The sequence below is a fragment of the Perna viridis genome, chromosome 9 (genome assembly GCF_037379345.1).
Source record: "Perna viridis isolate PV_CMFRI_1.1 ecotype Kerala chromosome 9, ASM3737934v1, whole genome shotgun sequence".
Lineage (NCBI taxonomy): Eukaryota > Metazoa > Mollusca > Bivalvia > Mytilida > Mytilidae > Perna > Perna viridis.
This window is the reverse complement of record NC_142453.1, coordinates 15115536-15141260: the sequence shown is the minus strand read 5'-3', so window position 1 is coordinate 15141260 and position 25725 is coordinate 15115536. Positions and strand designations below refer to the sequence as shown.

At 32.0% G+C, this 25725-nt stretch overlaps 1 protein-coding gene across 3 annotated transcripts; it reads right to left on the bottom strand.

Annotated features, from left to right (window-relative positions):
• Positions 1–269: 269 nt before the first annotated feature.
• Positions 270–25573, bottom strand: LOC148606923 (atrial natriuretic peptide receptor 1-like). Of its 3 annotated transcripts, XM_088546949.1 has the most exons (21): positions 23209–25573; positions 22869–23045; positions 19778–19939; positions 17645–17901; positions 17308–17395; positions 16314–16523; positions 15553–15640; positions 14829–14976; positions 14312–14392; positions 11197–11274; positions 10044–10148; positions 9597–9668; positions 9016–9181; positions 8306–8458; positions 7531–7708; positions 5520–5660; positions 4355–4478; positions 3228–3296; positions 2056–2424; positions 1533–1609; positions 270–786 (listed from the first exon to the last, which is right to left on the bottom strand). In XM_088546949.1, the coding sequence occupies exons 1-21, from the start codon at positions 23486–23488 to the stop codon at positions 351–353; spliced, it is 3459 nt and encodes a 1152-aa protein (XP_088403075.1). In that variant the 5' UTR covers positions 23489–25573; the 3' UTR covers positions 270–350. The 3 variants fall into 3 exon arrangements, with proteins under 3 accessions (XP_088403075.1, XP_088403076.1, XP_088403078.1); XM_088546950.1 differs by lacking the exons at positions 22869–23045; positions 23209–25573 and adding an exon at positions 22680–22826; XM_088546952.1 differs by lacking the exons at positions 19778–19939; positions 22869–23045; positions 23209–25573 and adding an exon at positions 19650–19714.
• Between the last annotated feature and the right edge of the window lie 152 nt (positions 25574–25725).

Below are 25725 nucleotides of genomic sequence, written 5' to 3'. Positions count from 1 at the left end.
TAAGGTATTTTATTGGTTTTTATCCCCCCCCCCAAACCAAGTTTTGGAATGTTGAATCCTGATGAAGGGTGACCAGTAGCTCTGGTACTGCTGTTACCTGTAAACCTTTTTTATTTCATAAATGAAAGGTTTATTTTCTGAAGTCAGGGGTAAAATTTAGAAGAAACTACTTTAAATGACACAATCAAAGCACATACATGGCTCCCTCAATATCTAAGGTACAAATATTGAGTAATAGAATTTATAGAAGATTTCAGGCAATGAACAACTGAAATTTTGCATTTTATTTCATGCTTTGGTAAAAAAATACAAATGTATGACAGTATAAATGAATTGATTTAAGTTATAAATCATGAAATTTCTATTTTTGGAATAAGAAAGGCATATTTCCTTTTTTTTTCCTTTGGAGAATCTTTCTCATTGCTACTTTCATCACTGTTTTTAGCACCATTATTCATGTTTTCAGATTTCTTTAGTTTTAATATGTCCTCCTTTTTAAGTCTTTTTAAAGGTGTCCAAAGAACTGGGCTCAACCGATCTGGACTGGTTAAATTAGTCATACTATCACATGACACATTCAGGTCACGAACTGTGACCTCTGACACTGATCTAGAGTCATTTGGAAGACTATCAGTTGAAAGTGCTCTGATGAAACGAACTGCCATTGAAGTTTTACGGAATGCATTACCATACATTGTATCACTCTGGTCCCCTGCTGAGATATGGGATTCAGTAGGAGATGCTGGTCGACCTTGTTCTTCAGCTGCTTTGAATTTTGCTTGTAATCTGAAACATTACAAGTTCAATGTGAACCTTGAAAAGCATTTAACTGTTACTCCTACATTTGTATACAGGATCTTAAAAAATCAAATGATTAAGTTCTGCAATTAAGAAACAGAAATTTTAATTTTAGCCGTAAAATGGGTCTGTCACTCATAAATCGTCTATTTTTGACAATTTTTTGCTAGATGTGGGGTACAACAGGAGCTAAACAGGAACAAAAGCGAATTCATCCCACAGTTTATACCCTGTGAAGCCAAATAAGGTTCGTTTTAGTCAAGAGTGGGAGGTCAGGAGTCCCCTGAATGGTCACTTATGTGAGAAAATGTTTTTTTTTTTTTTTTACAATTTTTGGCCTAAAACCAGAAGTAGTTAATACAATGAGTTGACATAGTAATGGTGGTGAGAGACATCATTCTTATTTTAGATTCCTGGCAAAATAAAGCACTATAGATTAATTCTGCTCTGGAGATGGGCCAAGAAATGAACCCTACTCCATAAAAAAACTCATGACCTCTTTTTCAGCTCTCAAGTCATTATTTGTTAACAAACTCTATATAAGATAGCCTCATTTTAAAGCACAATCAAGCTGCTTGCAAATGGAAACAAATTGTGCATTCCTAAACTGAGATTAACACTGTCAGAACCAATAAAGGGGAAACAGGGCTAATCCCGGATAAATCCAGGCCCAACACTATAAGGGTTAATACAAGTAACTACAAAAAGACAGATTCTTTTATACATCTGTGTACCTTTTGATTGTTTTAGGAAGTGGTTTGTTGTAGCCATTTTTACCTATCAACCAATAGGTTTTCTGTAGGCCTTTACCCTGTAGTAAAATTAAATAAGTAAAATCAACACAGAAGAATCTATAATCTTGATATACATGCCTTCAAATGTGTACTCAGCATTTACCTGTTTTAAAAGATTATGATTGAAATATCCCTATGCAGTGCATTCTTGTAAAATGAATCTGTATAAAACCATCTGTCTAATGTGGCCATGATTTTGCTTTCTTTTTGAAGGTCACATAAGACTTTGTCAATAGTTCTTTAATATAAACCTGGATCTTAATTGAATTGCAAATCAATTGCAATAATCGAATGTACACACAATGAAATATATTTTACTATAGAAGTCTGTCCATACAAAATTTATGTAGTTTTTTTTTTGGTTAAAAATAAATCTTAAAGTATCATTATGAAAGGGCTGAAAGATAATTGTAAAAAATAAATTTGTCTTGTACATGGTTGAATTGTAAGGTGTTCAGCCTACCTTAACTTCGATGATTCCTCTTTCCATTGTTTGAAATCCCCAGTTTAACTCCTCTAGTGCTGTATTCATGGCAGTACTTGTGTGTATATGCAATGCCTTTCCTGTAGATTCCATCCTAGATGCCATATTAATCGTATCACCAAACAAACAGTATCTAGGCATTGTAAGGCCCACAACTCCTGCTGCACACGGCCCCATATGCAGTCCAATTCTCAACTGTAACTTTTCTTTTGGAATATGTCTTATTTTAAAGTTTGTTATTCCACTAAGAAGGTCAAGTGCCATGTTTGCAATCTCACCAGAATGCTTCTTGCCATTTTTTCGTGGTAAGCCACTAGCAACCATATAGGCATCTCCAATGGTTTCAACCTGCAATTGAATAGCTGATAGTAATTAAATATAGTGAATTTTCTTTGCACTATCTTTCATTTATTTTCAACAACCAATTAAACTTTGTGTCACATAAATTTTGCCAAGTTCATGAAAAGGGTGATTGAGTCATAAAAAAGAGTCAACTGGTTTCAAATAACCTTGATAACTTCATTTTGATACTGTTTATGTCTAAATTATTTAACTTAATATGTAACAAGCTTTCTGATTTGTAGGTTCTCCTTAAGCAAACAAAGTTATTTTGTATAATTTTCATTGATAATGTGACGTCATTAACATCAATTGGTACATACTTTACAATTCAAATAATCCCAATAAGGAACAAAATCTTAATATTTTAATTTCTATAATTAAAAATTAAATTATAAGGAATGTTTCTAATTTTTAAGAGATAACATGGTTTGGGTCAGTTCACCTTTTATAAACCGCTTCAGCGTTCATGAATGTAAACTGCCACAGACCATATTATATTGAATTAATTGTTCAAAATTAGAAATATTCCATAATGATGGAAATGCAAGTATAAAATTGAAACTATATTGGCAAGTTTACAGTATTATTATAGAAACCTTCATTTTATATAGTCAAGCTTTATAGACACAACTATGTTAGTAAATTTCAATGACTCCCTATGAAATTAGTTTCATGTAGATATATTTAAAAAAAAATCTCTTTTTGCTAAACTATTGCATGTACTCGTCAAGCTCTAACTAATCATGCAAAACCAAATGTACACAAATACTTTATATTCATTTTCAACATCAGTAATGAAAAGTCAATACCTTATAAACATCATGTTTGGCAATAATTTCATCAAATGTTGTGTACAGGTCATTTAATAGGTCAACTACCTAAAAAAACAGTAAAAAAATATGAATTAAGTACATTATGTCATAAACTGATAAATATCATTAGTAAAATTTGAGGTTGAAGAACAAAGCAACTGTGAAGTTTAGAAAGATTCATGTTAAAACTTGCAGCAGTGTCTATATTGAAAGTTGGCAAAGTGCATAAATACTCCCACCTTAAATGGAGTAAAATTAAATGTGAAACTCTGTAAATGTCAAAAATTGGATTATCTCCCTTTGGAATCTTATTCTTTCATGCACATCTACAAATGAAGTCATATCCTCTTCTATTAGTCATTCACTTAATAGGAGGTTTTTTAAACATGTAAAACCCAGAAGTTGGATCAGATCCTTTCAGAGTCCTCAAACAGCATGCATGTCTTCATATGATGCCCAACTCGCCCCTTGAAAAGTGTTTTGTTTATGTCTGGTTTTAGTTATACAAGTAAAACCCTGAAAGTTAGATTATCTCTCTTTGGAGTCCTCCATTGACAATTATAATCCTTCATGTACATTTACTAGAACATATATTTCCCAACTTTCCAATAACATTTTACTAAAATTTCTTGAATACATCTGGCAAGCAGGCTTAAAAATCAATTACTATGTATAGCTGATCATAGAAGGGTAATGACCTTTATTCCAAAATTGAACTAAGGGTCATAGTGCATAACAAACTATTTTGGGATGCATTACAACCATTGTGGATGCATAAAAACATTTTGGATGTAATGCATAACAACCATTTTACCAATAAGTAATCACATCTCAAATAAAGTAACTATTTTATAACCATATCCATCTTGGTTTATTTATATTTAAACAATTAAATCAAATAATTCAGACAATTTGACTGTTAATGTTGAAAGTCTGAGTCAAGTTTTGATAACACAAAGTATTTTTTGTGGCAGTTTATGCAATTTTTCAAATGTGGGTCATTGCAGTTCATCCTTTATCTTTGTAACCTGGCACTTCAACAAAGCATTGTGGGTGTGACATGCAGAACCAAGTCAAATGGCAACTATGTGTAAGTGTAAGCTATTTACTAAGTTGGTAAATACCTGTAAAGGTTGACTAGTGCTAGAGATTGTTGTAAACCCTACAATATCAGAGAAGAATATTGAAACTTCCTCAAATGTCTCTGGTAATACTGACTCTCCTCTCTTTAACTGCTCTGCTACTGACCTATTAAAACATATGATTTATATCAAATGTAAACAGAACATGATGTTGCACTCTACGTCATGCTAAGAATACCCCCACTCAACCATTTCAGACAAAGCTGGGAAAGGGAGACACTACAAGTCATCGATCATGCTGAAGCAATATACTAAATATCTAAGTATTCCCTCTAAAAGAAGCTGAGAAATCTGTAAGGAAAATTTCTATAATGCAAAAATTAAAAGTCAATCCATGAACAGAAAGTATATTAGCATGGAACCTGAAATGAGGAGAGACAGTGCAAGTGATCATGAAAAAGCAATATACCAAATACCTAAGCATTCCCTCTGATAGAAGCTGAGAAATCTGTTACGAAAATTTCCATTATGTACCACCTGAAAAATTACTAAATGTAATGGATAAAAGGACGGATGGACAAGTATCTACCAGTTGAAATTGCTGAATATATAAGCAATTTCAACTTAATTTAAGAACATTGGACAAGGGACAAGGCTTCTTCTCATTTTTTGCAAATTAAACTATGTCTCAACTTATTGTGTGAATATAAGTACTGTCATGCACTTGTAGGTTTTCCATTCATGACAAATACTCGGTAATTGGTTTAAATTTCTTTGTAACATCATCAAAACAAGTACTTAAAGCTAAGCTCATGCTGAAAACACTATCAATTAATTATCACAATCCATTAAACTGTAAGAAGCTATAAAAACTAATGAAATATTCTGTTATAAAGTACAACAATTTTAACTTTTTCGGTACATTAAAATTAACATTTATGATAATGAACAAATTATTCGTTGCCCTTTTTGAGCAGGCACCAATTAAACTTCTAAGACACTTATTGATTAGGCCTTTTTTATTCCAAAAAGAAAGTTGATTTTCTCATGTTTAGTAGAAGCACCAAAAAATACAATAATATAAACAAAATTAATTTTCTGTTCTCAATAGAATGAATGTCTGTGCAGGGGAGAAGCAGCAATCAAATTTAAAGGTAAGGGAGATAATTCAAATCCTTTTCTTTTCACACTCTAAAACTTAACTTACGGTGGCAACATTTGAAACAACAGTAGGTCAGTTTTCTGTTTTTCTCTTGCTAACTCCTCTGTTCTCTCAGTTACCAGTGTTTCTAAGTTGTTGCTGTAGGCTTCCAACATATGTATCATATTATCCATAATATTCATTTTCCTTTAAAAAAAAAATGGAAACTACTTGATGCATTAACAAATATCTACTAAGAACTGTGTTCAAAGCACCAGAATTTTCTCTGTCATTGTTACATATAACAGTTCTATGTATGTTTAAAATCAAATTCAAAATTGAACATTACTTTTCTTTTAAACAGAGCTATAATAAACGTGTTGATTATAACAAGAGCTGAGTATCACAAGAGAGTTCACAATACAATATATGATGCAGTTGTATTATTGTCATACAATATTGGCCATAATTGGCTTGCATTAACAGTACACTGTCTCTATTTAGTCATTATTTAGGAAGCCAAAAGACCTCTAAGCTTTGATTAAAACTGTGTAAGGGCATTCACAATTTGTATAACCGTTCTTCTGTGTATGTCAATGACCTTCAGCATAAGTAAAACAGTGTAGATATAATAAGAAAATAAGCAAAATTTAAGTACAGTAGAGCCTATTTGCCAGTAAAAATTATGCAAATAACCGGGCTATTCTTATAACCGAAATTACGATTTTACCAGAAGTGTGAGTTCAAGTAAGACAACGATACTGTGGATCAACCAGGGATATCACTGTTCAACATTTCTGATCTGGTATTTAATTGTTATAGACCTTCACATTGTATTGTTCTTTTATAAATAAATAATAATATATATTGTGTTTATCTTGATTGTTGACCTTCTTTACGCCATGTGTATTTATAAGTAAAACCACGTGTTTCTCATCTATAAATAGTCGAGTAATTTCCTGACCTTTCTATGAAAGAAAATCCCATAGTTCATATTTCAGCCAGGATTCAGTGTAATATTCATCAATGTTTGCAGTTTCTGGGCTTTTGAAATGGTCTGTGTGTTTTTATTCCTCTGTTCAATCACCATTGTACACTGATAGTTGTGTATTATACGTGTCATTGACCTCAATATATTCCTATGAAGTGTGGATAGTATGGGGCACCTTAGGGTAGTTGAATTTCATTAGACATTGTACTGAATGAATGATGACTTTTAATTTTTGGTTGATATTTATGCCTAGTAACCCAAGCTCACTAAAAACTGTTCAGCTCATTAAAGAAAATTAAATTAACATTGATAATCATTTGTAGTCGGAAGAATTTAAATAGGGACAAAAAATACCCTAGCCGAACCCCAAGCCGCATCATAAGGTGATGTTTGGCATGTCGTCAGAAGTCATTGTTGACCTAGATGCTTGTTTATTTTAATGCAATTAGAAATCATTTAAATTGTCTTTTATGTCCGTTATGTTTTTAATCCATTATTAACACTTCCTGATTGATGATAACCTAGTTTTTACAACAATAAATATGATTGACATATTTATGACCCGAAGGCTTAAAATAGAATTTGGGAAACCCTGTCTTTACCTCGATGAGGCAAAATTCTCTATGCAATAAACCGAAATGCACCTGCAAGGCCTATGCAAATAAGCGATTTTTTCCCTAATAGAATAATAGGAAATGGTTTTGTGCAGGAGAAAATTATCCTAATAACCGAAATATGCAATAAAGCGATATGCGATTAAGTGGAGTCGACTGTATCACAATTGTGGACAGAAAATATGACAGATATATTTCTTGTCTATGATCAATAATGACTATAATTATTACAACTCAAATATTAAAGATCATATATTTTGCTTAACGGCTGTTATTAACCTATCTGCTTCCAACCCCTCCCCCCAAAAAAAGAAACAACAACAAAAAACAAAAACAAAACTACTGCTTTTTAATTTGAAGCACACAAACATCTGCTTCCCATAAATCCCAAAAATTCTATAAATCTAAATAGTGAGAAAGTATCCCATACAATTTCAACAAAATCTTATTGCTTTTTACTCAAAGTACTTACTTTCCTCCATTAAGATCTATGAGTTTCTTCCTTATATGACCAAAGTCTGGTCTGTTTTCTGAAATCTCACTCCAACAGCTGTTCATCAAATTAACAGCTTTATCTGGCAAAGCACTATCATCAGGAATGTAGGGACGATAAGGTGGATCCTCTCCCTTTCTCACTCTATTGATTATTTCTTTAAAAGATAAAGAAAAATAAATACTTTTAAAAAGTTTTTTAACTTTTTTTTTTTTGTGGATATCAACATCTTGGTTTGTCATAGTTGTATCATTTCATAGTAAGGGAATTTCATTGCTGAGCATAGTTTTTCATAGAATTTTTTTCATATTGTTAGGAACTGAGATAGTTTGTCCAATTCAAGAAAACCAATTAAAAAATTGGTACTTATTCATCAATTATAGTTACATCACAATATGTACGGGTAATATTTCTTGCATGCACAATTTCATGCAAAGCAACAGGTAACAATGCACATTATTTCAAAGACAAAGTGAGATTGGCACCTCAATTTAAATAATTTCTGCCCAGAGAAATTCAATTGTTGTTCGCAGATAAGAACACTACAGTTACTCATAAAATTACTAAATGTCTGCAAACAATTTTTTTTTCAATTCATATTTGCAAGAACAAAAAACCTTTTTCAAAAAATGTGTTGAAATTTTTGTGAGTGTTATTCCAGTATATGGGAGATAACTCTAAGTTTCCACTCTAATTTTTGACTCACTACGTAAAGTAACTGCCATTTAGTAAACCACAAAAATTCCAAGTTTACCTTTTTGGGAGCTGACATTATTGAAGTAATAAGGGGCACATCTAAGAAAAATCTCCTGTAATATAATACCAAAACTGTAAACATCTCCTCTTTGTGAACCTTTTTGGTCATGTTTATGTTGGCGAAGAAGTTCAGGGGCTGTCCATAATAGTCCTAAAACAGAAATAAATGTTCTTAGGTTATTGTGAAATAATAGTATTGAAACAATAAAGCAGCTTTCTGGGATTGATATAAGGTTTTCTTGATATCAATAACAACTGGTATCAACTTATTTAGAGTGTGTCAGTTGGTGGCACATGCCAAATTGTTTCCAACACAATGTTATCCACTGGAGATCACAAATTTGTCTTTTTTGTGAAAAATGAAAGTTGCTTTGTAACTTACTGAAATGAATGGAGTGAAATAAATTACATAGGAAGCACTAGAAACTTTAAAATGAAGGAAAATTACTCTGTTTACAATGCAGTTGATTTGTGAAGAAATTTTTATGTGGAGTTCTCCAATTTTGATACAGAATAATTTCTGTTCTTTCTGACATTATAATGGGTTTAGTAGGATAAATGTGTTTCCCACATCATACGATCTGACTGGTTTCTAACAGTCTCTTAAATGTTTCATGTCCATTGAGCAAAAACATTTGAACTACATATTTCTAGTATATGTTAATATTTTTAAGAACTTTATTACTCATCAAAGTGGTCAAATCTTACTGCTATAGAACTCATGTTCTCCTATTTCTTCACTGGGTTCCTCAGGATGTGTAGTTATTGCACCATAATCTGTTATTTTTAGTACCCATCGACTGTCTATAACACAGTTACTAGATTTCAAGTTACCATGGGAACGCAAGTTACTTCTATGTAAAAATTCCATGCCCTGAAATGAACAAAAGTTGGGTTGGTTAAACTTAATGGGTAAAACTTCAAAATTGTTTCCAACCTTAACTGTATGGCAAAAAGTAATTTTATTTTGTTATTTTGTCCCTAATATGCTTTGAGCAGGATATGTTAACTTAAATAGGTAGAAATAAATTATATTTACATGCAAATTATGTCAAATATTCATAAGTTTAAATTGAAACAAATGTGGCTAAATATAGTATATATCAATTTCATTCATTCATAGATTTTTTAAATATGCATCACAGTTTTTGATAATACTAAATTGGAACTTTGAAACATGGTTTTGATGAGTTAAATTACTAACAATTGTCCTTTCTGTACAACCATAAATTTACAAGTTTATTCATTATACTATGTATGTTTGTGACATAAGAAAATATTATTCTTACTTTTGCTAAATCTAAGGCAAACGACATCTTAAACATCCAATCTAACTTGATATCATCATTCTCTAAAACATCCTGAAAAAAAAATGAGAGAAATTAAAAATCAATGTATTCAAAGCTTTATATGCTTTCCTAGTCATAATGAATACAGTAGTTCTGTCATCGATGATGAATAACCCTTTTATCAATATTTTTTCAAGTCAATACATGTATTAGTGGATTAAATTTTTTTTCTCTGGCATTTTTTGCAAGTTGACCATGGATTTTATTACCTTGTTGACGGGGCCTTTCAGAGCTTACTTAAAGGTGTGTTTACACTTATTGAAGACTTTTTGAAGGTCTTTGAAAGTATATGCTATTTTGTATTTAGGCTACACACTGGTGCATTTTTTCATTTTTCACCATATCCGTTCTTTTTCTATTTTATCTAAGAACAATATCCCAACTAACCTGCAGGCTTCCCTTTGCACAATATCTGGTAAGAATGTAGCTGTTATTGGGTTCTAAACTGGCTCCAACAAATGGGTTTAGATTGTCATGTTGCAGTTCTCTTAGCTACAAAAAAATCCACTGAATGTAACAACTTCATATTTAAAGGAAACACTTTCAAAAAATGACATGGCTTTTATCCATAAACAAAATTGCAAAAAATTCAAATATTTGTAACATTCATTGGAGGTAAATAATTTTGTGAGTAGTTCACTCATGGTGGGGTTAAAAAAGAGCAATACAGATCCTAATAGGGGATATAATTACTAAATTAGTCAGCCTAAAATTTTATTTTATCAAATTATCTGATTATAAGCATTACCGTGTAAAATATGAAAGAACTAGTGCCAAAATGTCTACCCATGGGTTTGGTTATTCATAAGTTTAATTTATGCTTATTAATCTAGTATGATGTGCTTCAAAGCTCTTAAGACCACAGCCATGGTAAAAAAGTGATAAACACATGACCAACATTTCATGCAACTCATAGGCCATGGTTATAAGAAGAAACTAGTCCTATTAGAATCAAAATAAATCACAGAAACTCTACTTATCATAGTTTAACCACAGGTTGGCCATTTATGTTGTTATTTAACCCCGGGGTAAAACCATGTGACATAAACAGTCAGTCTGTGGTAAAACATAATAAAATAGAGTTTCCATGATTTATTTCTTAAACAATAACTTAATATGATTACTAGTATTTCAAATCACTATTTCGATTGATTTTTTTTTTATTCTCCAATTTCATTAACAAAATCATTTTGTGATCAAAAGATGCATATATTTCAAGAGTCTTCATTTTTACATAAAAATAATCTTGATCATCTACAAGTGTCAATCTGAATTTTGCAGAGGATTGTGCTAAAAGGTGGTTAATGATCAAATATCAACAACTTCCATATAAAGCCCATATTAAGAAAATCATTTCATGATCTCGGGTCAATTGATCAAAGTCTTTTTCAAATTTATAAATTAAGTAATTAGGATCATACTGCTACTCCAAAAATTTCTAATTAAAAACCATGCATATTTTCCCAATTAAAATACAAAGGATGAGTTATCAGTGATGTTGGTGGCTACCAATATCACTGACTGTATAAATATATCTTACAGTCTTGAGATCTCTAAGAACTTCTCTGGTCAACCTAATAGATCTTCTCTGTATACTTTTTACAGCAACAACTGTACCCTAAAATAAGAAAGATTTAAATAAATTTATTTGCCAAAAAGATGTACACAAGCAAATTAAAGATGCACTCAGTATTGGACTATATTGCAATTCTTATTTTCACTGTTTTTCAGCTAGAGTTCCACTAATGACTTTAAAGAGGTTGAATTTTTATCTGGTTTTGACAATTTTCAAATTTCCTAGTTTTCCAGGATGGTAAAGGAGTCATGGCCATTGCCACTATACGTCACCTAAGTTACATGATGTCTCCATAGATGGTCTCCTCCTTTTCATACAAAAACCTCTTGTACTTCATCATATTAGAACCAAACTCTATTCTATACCTCTTACTCAACTACACTCTCTTTACAAAACAAGTCTTGACACTCCTGCTTCTGACCCTACCTCATCATTATACAGACTTGTTGCCATCATTTTGGATATTGGTTTCCACAGGCTCTTTAAACCAGTTTGTTTGAAAGGTCAAGATGAAGAAAAACGATAATTTCTTCCACTACCGTTTGTCAACAAAGGTATAGATGCAATTAATTTGGCTAACATCCTCCATCACAAAAACATTACCAAAAAAATTCCCACATATTTCAAAGACAAATCCATACCAATTATTTCATATTCCTATACTTCATCCATTGCATCCAAAATTTTCAATTATAAAAGGCTATTGCAGAACTTTGAGACTGAGGACTTCAAGGCTAAACTACCTGACTGTTCTTGTAAAAACTCTCCATTCAAATATGGTCCTTCCGGTCACGTCATTACAGGAGATTTGTCCATTATCAAAAATTAATCTCAGTGTAATATCTTTCCTAAAGGTCCAAAGTACCATGAACAACACTCCATAAATTGGAATTATAACTTAAAAGTTCTTATGGATGCCATGGAGGACTACGCAAAATAATGGATAAAACGAGAACAAGAAGACATTGATTCTCTGTCAGAGTGGTTAAAGGTCGTGACATCTTTTTGAAACGAATGAAAGTTTTAAGTAGGTTAATGAGTGCCAATCCTACCTCAGTTTTCAAAAACCATGATGTAGCAAAAACATTGTCTACTATACTTGACAAATATGTTGTCATACCAGCAGACAAAGCCCAAAACGACATTGTTTTTGTCTGCAAAACATTTTAAGTCCAATGTTTATTATCAGAGGTAGATGTAGAAAATAATAGCAGTGATAAGACCTATACAGCTACCACAATTTCCAAAGAAGAGATTATGGAAAACCATAAATCTGTGTTATCCTCTTTTGGTCTCTCTACCAAGGATGATGATTGTGATTTACCGTCTATGTACTGGATTCCTAAACTCCATAAGAATCCATACAAACAATGCTACATAGCTGGATTTGAAAAATGTACCACCAAACCTCTTTCAAAACTTTTAACTTCTATACTCACAGTTGTCAAAGAGGGTCGGCAGTCCTACCACAACACTTGTTACTCCCATAGCGGTATTAATTCAATGTGGATCCTGAAAAATTTGATAGATCTTTTGGAGATAATCAGTTCCAGACTATTATCAGAATATAATAGCATTAAAACCTATGATTTTTCAACACTGTATACTGTATAACCCATACTCAATTAAAATCCCAACTTAAAAACATTACACATTGATGGTACACCTAGATACAAATATATAGTTCTTGGTAGAGATTCCTCATACTATGTAAGAAATAATTCCAAATCATCTTCCAAACAAACAGAGGAAGATGTTTACAAAATGCTGGAATTTTTAATTGACAACATATTTGTCCAGTGTGGTGGACACGTTTTTCAACAAACAATCTGTATTCCAATGGGAACAAATTATGCTCCTCTACTTGCTGACCTATTCCTACACTCCTATGAGGCTGACTTTATAGCTGATCTGATTCGAAAAAAAAAGAATATCGTTTAGCTAGATCCTTTAATCTCAGTTTCCGCTATATAGATGACATATAATCTTTAAAAAATCCTAATTTTGGGGATTTGATACATTGCATCTACCCCAAAGAACTTGAGATAAAGGATACTACAGACACTGTGAAGTCAGCCTCATACCTTGACCTACACTTAGAAATTGATGGTAAAGGAAAACTATTGACCAAACTTTACGACAAACGTGTTGACTTTTCAGTCAGAACTGTCAACTTTTCTTCCATCTGTGGCAACATCCCTTCTGCACCTGTCTATGGAGTGTTCATATCACAACTCATACGTTATGCCAGAGCTTGCCGAAACTACACAGACTTTTTGTATTATGCTAGAATTCTAACAAATAGGCTTCTGGAACAGGGTTATGTTGCTACAAGATTGAAGTGTCATGACTACAGAAGTTTTATGGTCATCATCATGAAATCATGGATCGTTATGGTGTATCCATCTGCACCATGAAAATGATTTATTCAACGGGTCATAGTTTGCCTTTCCTCGTTTGTCTACCCGGACTTGAATTTTTATGAGCAACTCGGCGGGTGTTTCTAGAAAAGCAGAGGACGCTTACCCTACCGGTGCACCTGGTCCATGCTCCCAGTTTTTAGTGGAGTCCAAGTTGCTCATTTACTTTTGTTACTTTGTATGTATGACTTTAGTTACTTTATGTTCTTTGTTGTGTATGTCTGTTTTCCATGTCTGGTCTTTGTCTCTGGATTACATTCTTTTGATTACTGCTATAACCTTGGTTCCCTTGATTACTCTTTTAAAAATCCTATTCTACTGTCTTAAAATAGTTCATTTTGAACCTCAACTTTAGGCCTAGATAATCTTGTGATCAAAAATCACATTCCAAATTCAAAATTAAAATAATGGTGACGACTACTGAAAGATAAGACCTTTACTCAGTAGTGCAATATATTATGTTATGGTTTAAAAAATGATTAAGCAGTTTTTTTAAATATCATCTAAAATCCAATATGTGAAGGATAAACTTCCAGATTGCAAATTATATATACTTGATGATCACTACATTTATACACACAATTCATCAACCAAGGGTATAAAACATTCAGAACACAAAGCTTTTATCAAAGTAGTACATATATATATCTCATACTTACCTTATAGTTTCCAATAGGTGTGTATAATAAGTTCCTATCCAAGCTGACAGAAGACCCAAAACCAAGGGTACCTCTTGTTTCCTAAATTAAAAATGACAAAAAAAAGTTTAATTTCAATGTTTCTTTTTTGACAATATTATTTTAAGAAAAGACATCTTATTATTATTTTTATATTTGAAATAAATTCTGTATTTATTTTATTTTTTGTATTCTACTAATTTCACTTCCTTGCAACTTCTTTTAAAAATTAATGCCAATAACTGAAAACATAACAAGGCAAAAAAAATAAAATCTGACTACCAACAGTTGATGATTTGACTCTTTATCACCAAATGCAATAAGTAACTTACAGAGCTGCAACAACTGTTACCGAAAGCTACTGATCAATTAATCAGCTGGTTTTTGCATGGACACCCTCTTAAAACTAATAAAAGCATTTCTGAGGTATCATAGACCATGTGGACATACAGTGATATATCATAATACACATTCCAAAAGACACTCACAGTTTACTTACCATTCTGACTAGTTTTTTCTTTGGATGAATCTGACCTGTGGTCTGGGCTGGCACAACTGGTGCAGGACCATTTTTTTTCTTCAATTTGAATTCACTTTTATTAACTTTCCATAACATACCCATTAACTCCTTCTCAAAACGAAATTTCCTGAAATCATATAGAAAATATCATCTTATCCTTAAACTTAATTGATAATTTATAATTGACATTACAAATCTTAATTATAAGACTTTTACTATAGTTTCTGTTTTAATACTTTAAATTATATATTAAAATTGTGTGAACCTTTGGAGAAGTTAAATTGAATGCATTAATTTTATTGAATTATCTCCTATCTCAAACAGGTTTAAATGAATGTATTGTAGTTTATTAAAATGGTGTGGACCTAGTTTGAACTAAAACTTCCTTTTATATAATAATTAATAAAGTTGTAAATTAAATGCACAAAGGTTACTTAAATATTTCCTTCTCAAACAGTTATTATTGAAAAAAAAACTATTTGTATCAGATTTTCAACTTAAAATTGATATAACACTGAAATCAGTAACTATGTCTTTACAAGGATTTTTTTAGAGAGAATTCATTAATATTACAATAAAAAAAAAGAAACACTTACATTCTATTCTTAAAAAGATCCAATCCTTTTTATACAAGAATAAAACTGATAATTTGTGTTGTTGGTACATAAAAACTCTGGTATTGTTCTAAATCAGAATATTTTACCTATACAACAAAACAGCAACAACACACACAACGATAACCACAACTCCTCCAATGCATGACCCTGCAATAATGGCTGCATGATCTGTACCTAAAAATAAATTTTCCCAGCTGTGATTTAAATAATTTCAGTGAATAGCACTCTTGGGTGACATGTTGTCTGATTGATCAAGTAAAGTCCAGAGGCCAAATGTGTTTGGATTTCAGTATGAAAAAAAACCCAACAGCTTTGGCATCAAGCTCATGATGTTATGATTAATTTCAAAATTCAAAAGAGAATCTATATCCTATTAATTCAAGTAACCATATTAAAGTCCTTGTGTAATATAAGCCTAATGAAAGCATAATCTGTTAGTAATGTAAGCAAATGAAACCTTTCAAAAATTTTAAAATATTAATTTTTCTAGATCTACTTCAGCATCAGTTACTCAGAATCAAAGGGTGATACCTGGAGAAAAAAGTCTTTACTTTAACATTCCAAAATGTGTGTACCATCAGAATTTCATTCTAAAACGCCTCTTAAAATAAGTCATGACTTCACTCAACTACTATACTACCATAATTTAGAGGCAAATAAATACTAAGAATGTAAAAAAACTGAAAATTTCTCACATGCTACTGCAAGTTTTTCAATGCAATTTTTAATTTAGAAGAGATTATAACTTGTTATTTTCTGTATTTGACATGCATATGCTTCAAAGTTTACAATTTTGTCTATTTATCACAAAAACTATATGAGGCATAGAAGTTTCCAGATATATTACCACCATCAGAACAATATTTTCCAGAGAACCCACAGCTAGGAGTATCAGATGGTTTGCTCCCTCCAGTCCATAGTATAACACTAACTTCCTTATAACTTGTCAAGTTGGTGATGTTTGAAACAATCTCATGGCCACCATTCTGGTAGTGGGTCACATGATATCTCCTGATAGCTTTCCCATCAATGAACTTTTCAATAAATCCGGAATATCCTGTTATTGTAGCAAGGTTATGAAATTATTGCAAATAACAATACATAGTACGCTTCTGGCCATTAAATCAAAAATAAAAAGACTTTAAGGAGGTAGACCTAGGGTAAGGGACACAACTCTTGAAATCAGGGAAATGTTTGTATCATATTCAATTTCACCAAAGTCCTTCAATCTTTCCTTTGAAACAGAATGAAATCAGTCCAAGTTACTTTGATGCTAACATGAGATTGGTGTAAAATGGTGATACAAACATTCCAATGATTTGTAAGAGTTGTGTCCCTAACCCTAGGTCTACCTCCTTAACTGTGTAAATCATCAATCCATCAAAGCAGAATTTTACCCTATTAAGTATCTCATCTGGTAATAAAAAAAAATGATGTAACAAAAGATCATCAGAAAAAATACATGTGGTGGAAATAAATTAGTTTTATAAGGCCTTAACCATCCCCCTTCAATGTAAGGTCAATAATGAACTGAAACAACAAAACAAACAAAAAACACAGCGTAAAATTCACTCAATAATACATTTAATTGTCTCCATGGAATATATCATAACACACTATATAGACAAAATGAGATATCCACTTGAGAATTCTTACAGTTACTTAAAGCAAGCTCAGAACACATTTAGAATGCCATCAAGACTCATAATCTATCAATTTTTAAACCAAATTATAGTGAAATCTAGCCAAACTAGATACCAGTAAAGCAGACATTGTCTGGTATCCTGTCATTTACGAAAACCTGTGACATGTTTCACAGTATAAATCAACCTCAATTGTACCTGAATAGCCTGTAACATTCTTTAGCAGACCATGATGCTGACTGTACAAATTTATCGCATCATACAGGTATGCAGCAAAATCATCAATCTGGAAGTAACAAATGAAAAACACTTAACCTACCCACCAATTTTTTTATATGAGACTAAACAAAACATTTGAAAGGTTGGCAAGATCAAGGAAATGAACTTGTGAAAATATAAAAAATTTACACAATGTAATTAAGAAGCATAATTCTAGAAAGGTTTTGTCAATATAGAGAAAGGTTGAAGATATCATGTGCATTTTCTTTGCCAAAAATTATTAACTGACAGGACTTTAAAATCAGTATTGACTCACCTGGGCACTTAATGCAATATTGGGAGTGAAATTTTTAGTGACAGCTTTTGCATCCCTCTCAAAGTTTGAGAACTGTGTTGATATTGGCCCAACTTCAAGAAGGGAGCTAAAGATATTTTGGTTTTTAACTCCAGTATGGTTTAGTCCAGCACCAAAAGTAAGGTGTAAAAAGATGTATTCTCCACTTGATAGTCCTTTGTTGTACACTAAAGTCATGAACTGATCTATGTATGTCTCAGGAAATGAGAGAATGAATACTGAAATGCATGTTCAAACAAATAATTACAGTGTACAGTGGCTGATTTAGAGAGGGCAGAGATGTTTACACACCCAATAGAAATTAAATAAATGTATATCTTTGCACAAAATCTAGATTTTATACAAGTCTTACCCCAATAAATAAATGTATATTAGCATGAAATCATGATTTTCCATTAGAAATTACTGACTACCTCTGCATTTCAATTCTGCTAATGCACCCTTACCTGATTTTTTTAAAATAATAATATTCTTTCATGTTTAAATAGAACTTATTATTCCTAATAACAAGGTTTTTTTTTAATTTGTAACAATGCCTTTTAAAATTAAATCATGGGGGCCACTTTTATTAAAATTGGGTACAGGGATGCAGCTGGAGCTGAAAAAACAACCCCTAAATCATATATTTGTCCAGCAAGAAAATCCTTCCCATATGACAAGCCAAGTGGACAAAAATCAATATTTTGTAATATTAGAAAATGAATTTTTAATATTACAAAATCATATTTTTAATATTAGAAAAGATTTTTTAATATTAGAAATGCATTTTGTAATATTACAAATTCCTGATTTAGTAATATTATAAAATATCACACATTTTGTAATATTACAAATTGTAATATTGGAAAATGAATTTGTAGTACCAGAAATTCAGTTACATTTTTTAATATTACAAAATGATTTTCTAATATTAAAAAATCACAACTGAATCGGCAAATCCACTTTCTAATATTAGAAAATCAATTTCTTATATTAAAAAATCGTTTTTTAAAATTAGAAATTCAATTGAATTTTTAATATTAAAAAGTTTTTTGTCATATTAGAAATCTAATTTGCAGTATTAGAAAATGAATTTTTAATATTAGAAAATGAACTTATAATACTAGAAAATATGGCAAGCCAAAGTGGACAAAAATCAATATTTTGTAATATAAGAAAATCATTTTTTAATATTACAAAATAACTTTTTTCAATTTTTGAAAATATTTTCTAATATTAGAAATTTAGAATTTAGAATTTGTTATATTTAAAAATCACTTTGCAATATTGCAAAATCAGTCACATCTTTTAATATTGCAAAATGATTTTCTAATATCAAAAAATCATAATTGAATACAACAAATCCATTTTCTGATATCAGAAAATCAATTTCTAATTATTAAAAATCTTTTTTTTTTAATATTTAGAAATTCAATTTTTAATAATAAAAAAAGGTTTCGTAATATTAGAAATCAGATTTGTAATATTAAAAAATCATTTTTTTAAATATTAGAAAACACTCATTTTTGTCCATTATGGCTTGCCATAGGCACATCTGTATTTTCTGGTAAATGGGAAGGGACCCCGAGGAGATGTACGATTTTCTGAAAGACATGTGTAACCATTACCAGGAAAGATATACTAGTATATGACACATTCATGGGGTTAACGTGACTGAATGCCCCTCTCCCCTTTGTCTGTTTGAACATTTGTCATTTGTTGGTGTAATACCACTATTTCAGAAACCAATCGCCTGAACATATAAGAAAGTAGTTCGTAATGACACAAAGTAGTCCCATTATTGCACCCTATCATTCTCCTTGTTTAGTAGAGGTATACAACTTGGTGTCATCTGAAAGCTGAATGAATCAGCAATACTCTAAAAACTTCATTTTCTTTATTAAATGTAGGGTAAAACAATTCTGAACAAAAACTCTAGGCCCTTTGATATGGCTAAATTTCAAAACGAAAGTAGTGATTTCTGCACCTGTCTACTTTAGAAATAGTGGTATGACAACTGTTGCAAAGTTTGGACTAAATAGCCACCGGAAATCTATTTTATAACTGCTGAATCACATTGGGACAATACAAATTTCCGGAAAATGTGCAACTTACTTCGAATATGGTTTTTCATTGCGTCAATTGTTCCTTTCATAACTTGCTGGGAAAAGTTAGTGATAACTCTTTCAGAACGGATATGAATCCCTTGTGATGGGAAAGATGAGTTCATCACAATTGAAAATGTCTGTCGGATTTCATCTGAACTGCGAATAATTCCTACAAATGAAAAACTAATTTTGAAATAAAAGAAAGAACTTAAGAGAATGAACTGGCTAAACTTTCCGTTCTTGACCTCCGGCATTTGAAACTTTCATCGAAAACCTTTCAGTAATAAGAAAAAAATTGGTAACAAGGAATTTTTGGTAGTTAATTTGTGTCGATTCCCTATTACGATGATTGTCGAATGAGTTAATGTAGCAGATTCATCTGTCCGATAATTGTCGATCGCAATATGATATAAGTTATCCCTCTTTAAATTTGTTTTGAATAATTACACTGACTGAGGGGGGTGGGGGGGGTGGGGGGTTTAACGTCCTTGACTATCCTGTCTGGTCTCTGACGAACGGAATAGTAATAGTTTTATTCCATATTTTTATACGACCACAACAATATTTTTCGGTCGTATAATAGTATCATCCTATCGTTGTGTTGTCGTCGTCCGTCTGACTTTAGTTTATTTACAATAACTTGAGTAAATCTCATCTTATCTGATCTTATTATAATTTAAAACATTGTTCCGAAGGACATGACGGAGGGCCATACAGGTTTGGTTTTTTTTTGCCCCACTCGCGTCCCCTTGTGGAGATAATGGGCTAAAAGCTTTAAAAAATGGCGTTATAATTAGAATTGATAGGAAAAGTTTATTGATGATCCCATTTTTTCAGATTTTTAAAAATTCTGCTTTATATTTTTACAAAATAGGCTTATCTTTATCCGTTTTTTAGTTGAAGTACAAAATTGGGGTACGGCCCCATCCGTATTTTTTTATTGTTGGGCCAATGCCCCCGTGTTTCAATCAAATTTCAGGTATCTCTTACGGTTTTCGAGTTATAAGGGGCCAAACTGACCACACCAAAAAGACTTTTACTTTTTCTTTTGCTATATTGTGTCTAAACTAGTTGTTGTTTCCATAATGAAATGTAAGTTCGTATGCTTAAATGTGTCAAAAACTAATACTGTGTGTCCGCACTTGATCCTGGTGAACAGAGTTCGACATGCTTTAGTCGTATTATGCTGCGCTCCGGGAAGCTCCTTAATACTGTTTCTTTTTTCTTACCTTTGGAAGTTCAATAAATGCATGATGGCTTCAAAAGAGTCATATTGATAGTAAAAGGGCCACGTGAATCCATGTTTTGATCAAAATAAATAAAATATATCGATATTCAAAAGATAAAAACATATCTCAACAGAAACGATGTGTTGAAAAAAAAGTGTAAGAAGATGACAACGTTTGAAATAAAAAAAAAAGTGTTTACTGGGGTTTAATCATTCTGACGCCTAAATTTTCAGTTGTGTTATGTAGTATACGACCAAAGCCAACATAAAGTAAACGTCAACTAAATTTCCAGAATCACACGAATTAAACTTCTTACATTCAGTGATCACAGATTATTTATATGTAATTTGTCATCAAATGCGCCATTAACATTGTTCAATAACTTATTTATATTTCATATTTCAAAATTAATGTTACTGTTTCGTACCGAGTAAACTTAATTTTTTTAAAATTGTGTTAGTATCTTGAAAGCGGAGATCCCATCTAATGTGTATTGGTTACCCCGCGTAGTCTTATCGCAAAATTACAAAGGTACTCGAAATGACAAGAAAATGTTTAAGTTACATTATCAAAATGAAAACAATTCTGACAAGGGCTATATTTACCTAAAGACACCCAATCAATTTCAGTGTGACTTATTTCAAAGGCAAAATAACTTTGATTGACATAATTCAATTTTTAAATGAGCAAAGTTGATATGTACATGTAATGTACTGGAAAATCTCCAATAAAGTTACAATTGTTGAATTTAAATTGCAATTTTCTCCATGAGAAGTCAGTTATCGACATACCAAATTAAAAATTATTTGTCCCAAATTTGCACGTTTCATCGTCCATTATTCTCATGGCAAAGGGTCTCGTGTTCGGGATCATCATCGAGTTTTGACCACAAGTTAAAAGAGACTTGAGGTATTTGTCGAATATCTGTGGTGTATCATGTAAGACCCGTCATTCGTTTAATTTATATTATGAATAATATCAGTGTACGTTTTGTACGTGATTTACTTTTCTTACCCATGATCCTGCGAATGGGTAACATATTGGTACAAAGACGGACAAACAGAAGAAGCTTAAACGACCAGAAAAGCCTAGGCTTTTATCTTACATACATTGTAAAAATTTGCAAAACCATGGCTAATCGACAAGTAAATGTAAATATTATTAATATAAAAGACTCCCTATAATTTCACATATACATGCAGGTGTATATACAACTGACATTCCCTAATAAGGTCCCGATACATGCACATAGGGGAGGGTTGTAATCATGCCAAAGGACTTTAACCGCGCCTGTCCCAAATCTGGAAATTCTAGCCTCTGTATGTCTTGTTTCGTTTTCACCTTTAGTTTATTTGTATGTAATTTGATTATAAAGGGGTAATTCTTTGGCTGTACCTGTGTATAATGATGTTTTTTAAAGTTGCAGCCTGCCCTGTGGTGTGAGGGTTTTCTCGTCGTTCATTGAAGACCGATGGGTGGCATTGGGCTGACATGTTCATCCCGGTGGGGTTGTTGTCTCTTTGACATATTCACCATACTTATTCTCGTTATATATGCATATACATCTTGACTTCAAAATAAATGCTATTGACAAATTTCCTTTCAGATAAAAAATCGAATTACTCTCATCATTATTGTTTCATATCGCCTCTGTAAGTATGATTTCCTATCAATATTTACCTCCTGCCCTTGCTTTATCAGTACCCACTTTTACCCACCATCCCTAGGGGCGGATACAGGACTTGAAGAACGTGAAGGTCGCTGACTGACAAAAGAGGGTTCTCGCACCGTCATGCTTTAGTTAAGTTATTCACCCTACCTTATTCGTTATCTAATCAAACCGCAATACAATACCATCTCCGCACATACCTATGTTTTTCCAGTCGTGGTGCTTTAGTACTGTTGTTAAAACAGTGGTAAGATCCTGGTAGGTTCCAAATGTGCTGATAAGTGAAGAAGATGCAGTATGGAGGATGGAATCCGTCGGCGTCCATGTAATGAAAGGAATATTCCAATAACTTGCCATCTTTTCCACAAATGTGATGGCTGAAAAAAAAAGACCAGTAAATTTATTTGTTGAATTTGTGCAAAATTTTGGCAAAAATGAGCAAATGCAAGCATGAATTTCTGGCCCAAAAGAATCTGAAACTTTCGGTAACTTTATCGATTTCAATGAAGCATTGGTGAAAAAAGACAAAAGTCCCAATACCTCCCTGGCAAACTGGTCCAACGATGATATTCACATTGCTTTCGTTCAGAGTAAGAAACGCATTCAGTGCCACGGCGTCATTGCAATCACTATTTTTCCAAATGAAATTACAGCCAGTTTTTGACGTAGCTAGAAGAAACGCCTTTCCTGATGTTGTTATACGTGGAACATAGCTACAAGATGAATTCTGTGGAATCAGAAATCCTATGTTGCAATTGCAAATACTTTCAGTGAATAGGCATATTAAAAATCCACATAAAAGGAGTTCCCGTCTTGTCATTGCAAGCAGTAGTGAAAGAACGGTATTTCAAGACACAAGGTCGTTTCCAGCCAATACTAAAATCACTGCAGGGGAAGAGTATCCGTACCTTTAAGATTTTTTTCACAATCAGCACTTTTTTACTTTATACACAACTCGCAAAAGATATTATATCAGAACACAGTTGTAGTTAATTTTTCGTAATTTTCTTCAGTTCCTGGAAATTTTTCGCTTAAATTTCTTTCTTTCAATCCTAGATCACTCCTCTTTTTTCGTTCGTATCGTCAATTCCTCATACGGAAATTTAAAATCCAATTGTTAAATATCCTTTCTATCACAAGAGATTATCTATTTATCTTAATATATTTGAACAACTCAAACGTAAATCCATGATGACTTTTTCACCACCGCCCGGAATCCAGCGGCGCATGGTGACTACCATACTACTTTTGACACTCTTCATCATGTAACGTGTAACATTTAAACTATTATTACCAAAATTAGATAGAAACAAGATACTCAGAGATAAACAAAGCCAAAGTGTTTATGGAGATAAACAAAGGCTCTGCATATTTCGCTAATATCAAAGATAAAACTAGAGAGGGATTTTTGACAAAGGAACAATCAGCCCGAGGTACGTGTCACAGTCACAACAGGGGCCAAAGTTATTCAAACTGAATTAACGTTATAGCCTTGTATCCGCAAGGTATGAACGCACTTGTTGGGAATGAACACGCCTAACGCTGTAGTTAGTGTTGTCAAAATACTGCATGTGGCTTCCGGACGAGTCTGAATGGGTAGCTAGCAACTTCCAAACAAAAAATTGGTTTCATCTAACACCACACGTGCACGGGAGATCCCATAGGATATGGTAGAATTTTTTGTGCTATTGGAATTTTGAAAGTCCAAACAATACTTGTCGTTGTTGCAGATAAGGAATTTTACGGATTTTATACGCTCAATTAATTCCAGGTTGTTCCTTCTGGTAAATGTTTTTTTTGTATAATTTACTCACACCAAACTATGCTTCAAATATCTAAAAATTGTATATGGTACAATAGCTCCCTTATGAAATCGTAAAATAATTAATCATGTAATGTTACATCGTAAAAATAAAATAAGATCACCTCTCACTAATGCTTAAGTCAAACGATTTATGTTAGAAGCCACTTAGAGAAATATAGGTTAGACGATGTATGTACAAAATTTATGTTACAAATTCATAATAGACATTATCACATGCCATTTAAAGTCTACAATTTTAACTCCGACTTTTCAATTTCGCACATTTAGATCTATTATAAATGTAAATGCCATACTAAAGTTTAGATAACGAAGCAATTAAATTCTTTTTCGGTTTACACACTTTAACTATAACAATTTATTTGAAAGTATACGAATTTCAGCTTGTAAATAAATTGGTTGTTCCTAAAAGATTAAAGGAAATTTCTGTATAAATAAATCACTTCAGTATACAATAATTAAGCAAAACGCCATATTGTAAGCAAGATTTTAAGGGTATGCGTATTAATAACGAACTAGAGTAATTTGAATGAAAATCAATTCGTAATAGAAATGAAACTTAAGAAAATGTCTAACTCTAAAGGATGGATCCCTGCATACCTGTACGCCTGTTCTGTGTACAGGTAGAGACGGATATGTGTCAAAACAATAGGCCACACAGTCATCTTAGACCATAAACTGTTTTGTTTGAAAAAAGCTTGAAATTCCTTTACATGCTTGTTTTCAAATACGATGATATGAATCGTGATGAATGGAATCGTCTCTTATTTCGAAGGAATCGAGCGACAACTAGTTTGATATTTAATTTAACTATATTTTTCTTTGCAAATTTTTCCGAGCTGTTTCAGCTTGGTCCTCCTGTACATAGATTACCACAGGTATTTTTGTCAAGCAACCCTTACCCGGATGTAATGGTTGTCTTTTTATTTCGAATTTGATCATCGCCTCATAAAATTAAGCGCATGATCAATGTTTAAATGTAATCAGTGCAAAAAATGAATGTGAATAAAAAATAGTCATAGAAAGCAATCGCTCAATGGATGGACCAACCAATTTATTTGTTTTAAATGCGGAAGAATCTTTGTAGTTTCTATATTTTATTTCTAAATATCACGCGTGTTTTTTAATGTCAGATTTTTTATCGTGAATAGTGGTTTTGTGTTAAATTTAATTAAATTGAATTTTTATACAAATTTGATATTCACAGACACTTAGACAGTCAATTCTATTTGTAA

Coding starts and splice junctions, on each gene's coding strand:
- LOC148606923 (XM_088546949.1), bottom strand. CDS start 23,488: ATGACAAGACGGGAACTCCTTTTATGTGGATTTTTAATATGCCTATTC. Junction 9,669..10,043: donor GTGCAAAGGGAAGCCTGCAG/GTTAGTTGGGAT, acceptor TTTTTTTTTCAG/GATGTTTTAGAGAATGATGA. Junction 2,425..3,227: donor CCAAACATGATGTTTATAAG/GTATTGACTTTT, acceptor ATTCAATTGCAG/GTTGAAACCATTGGAGATGC.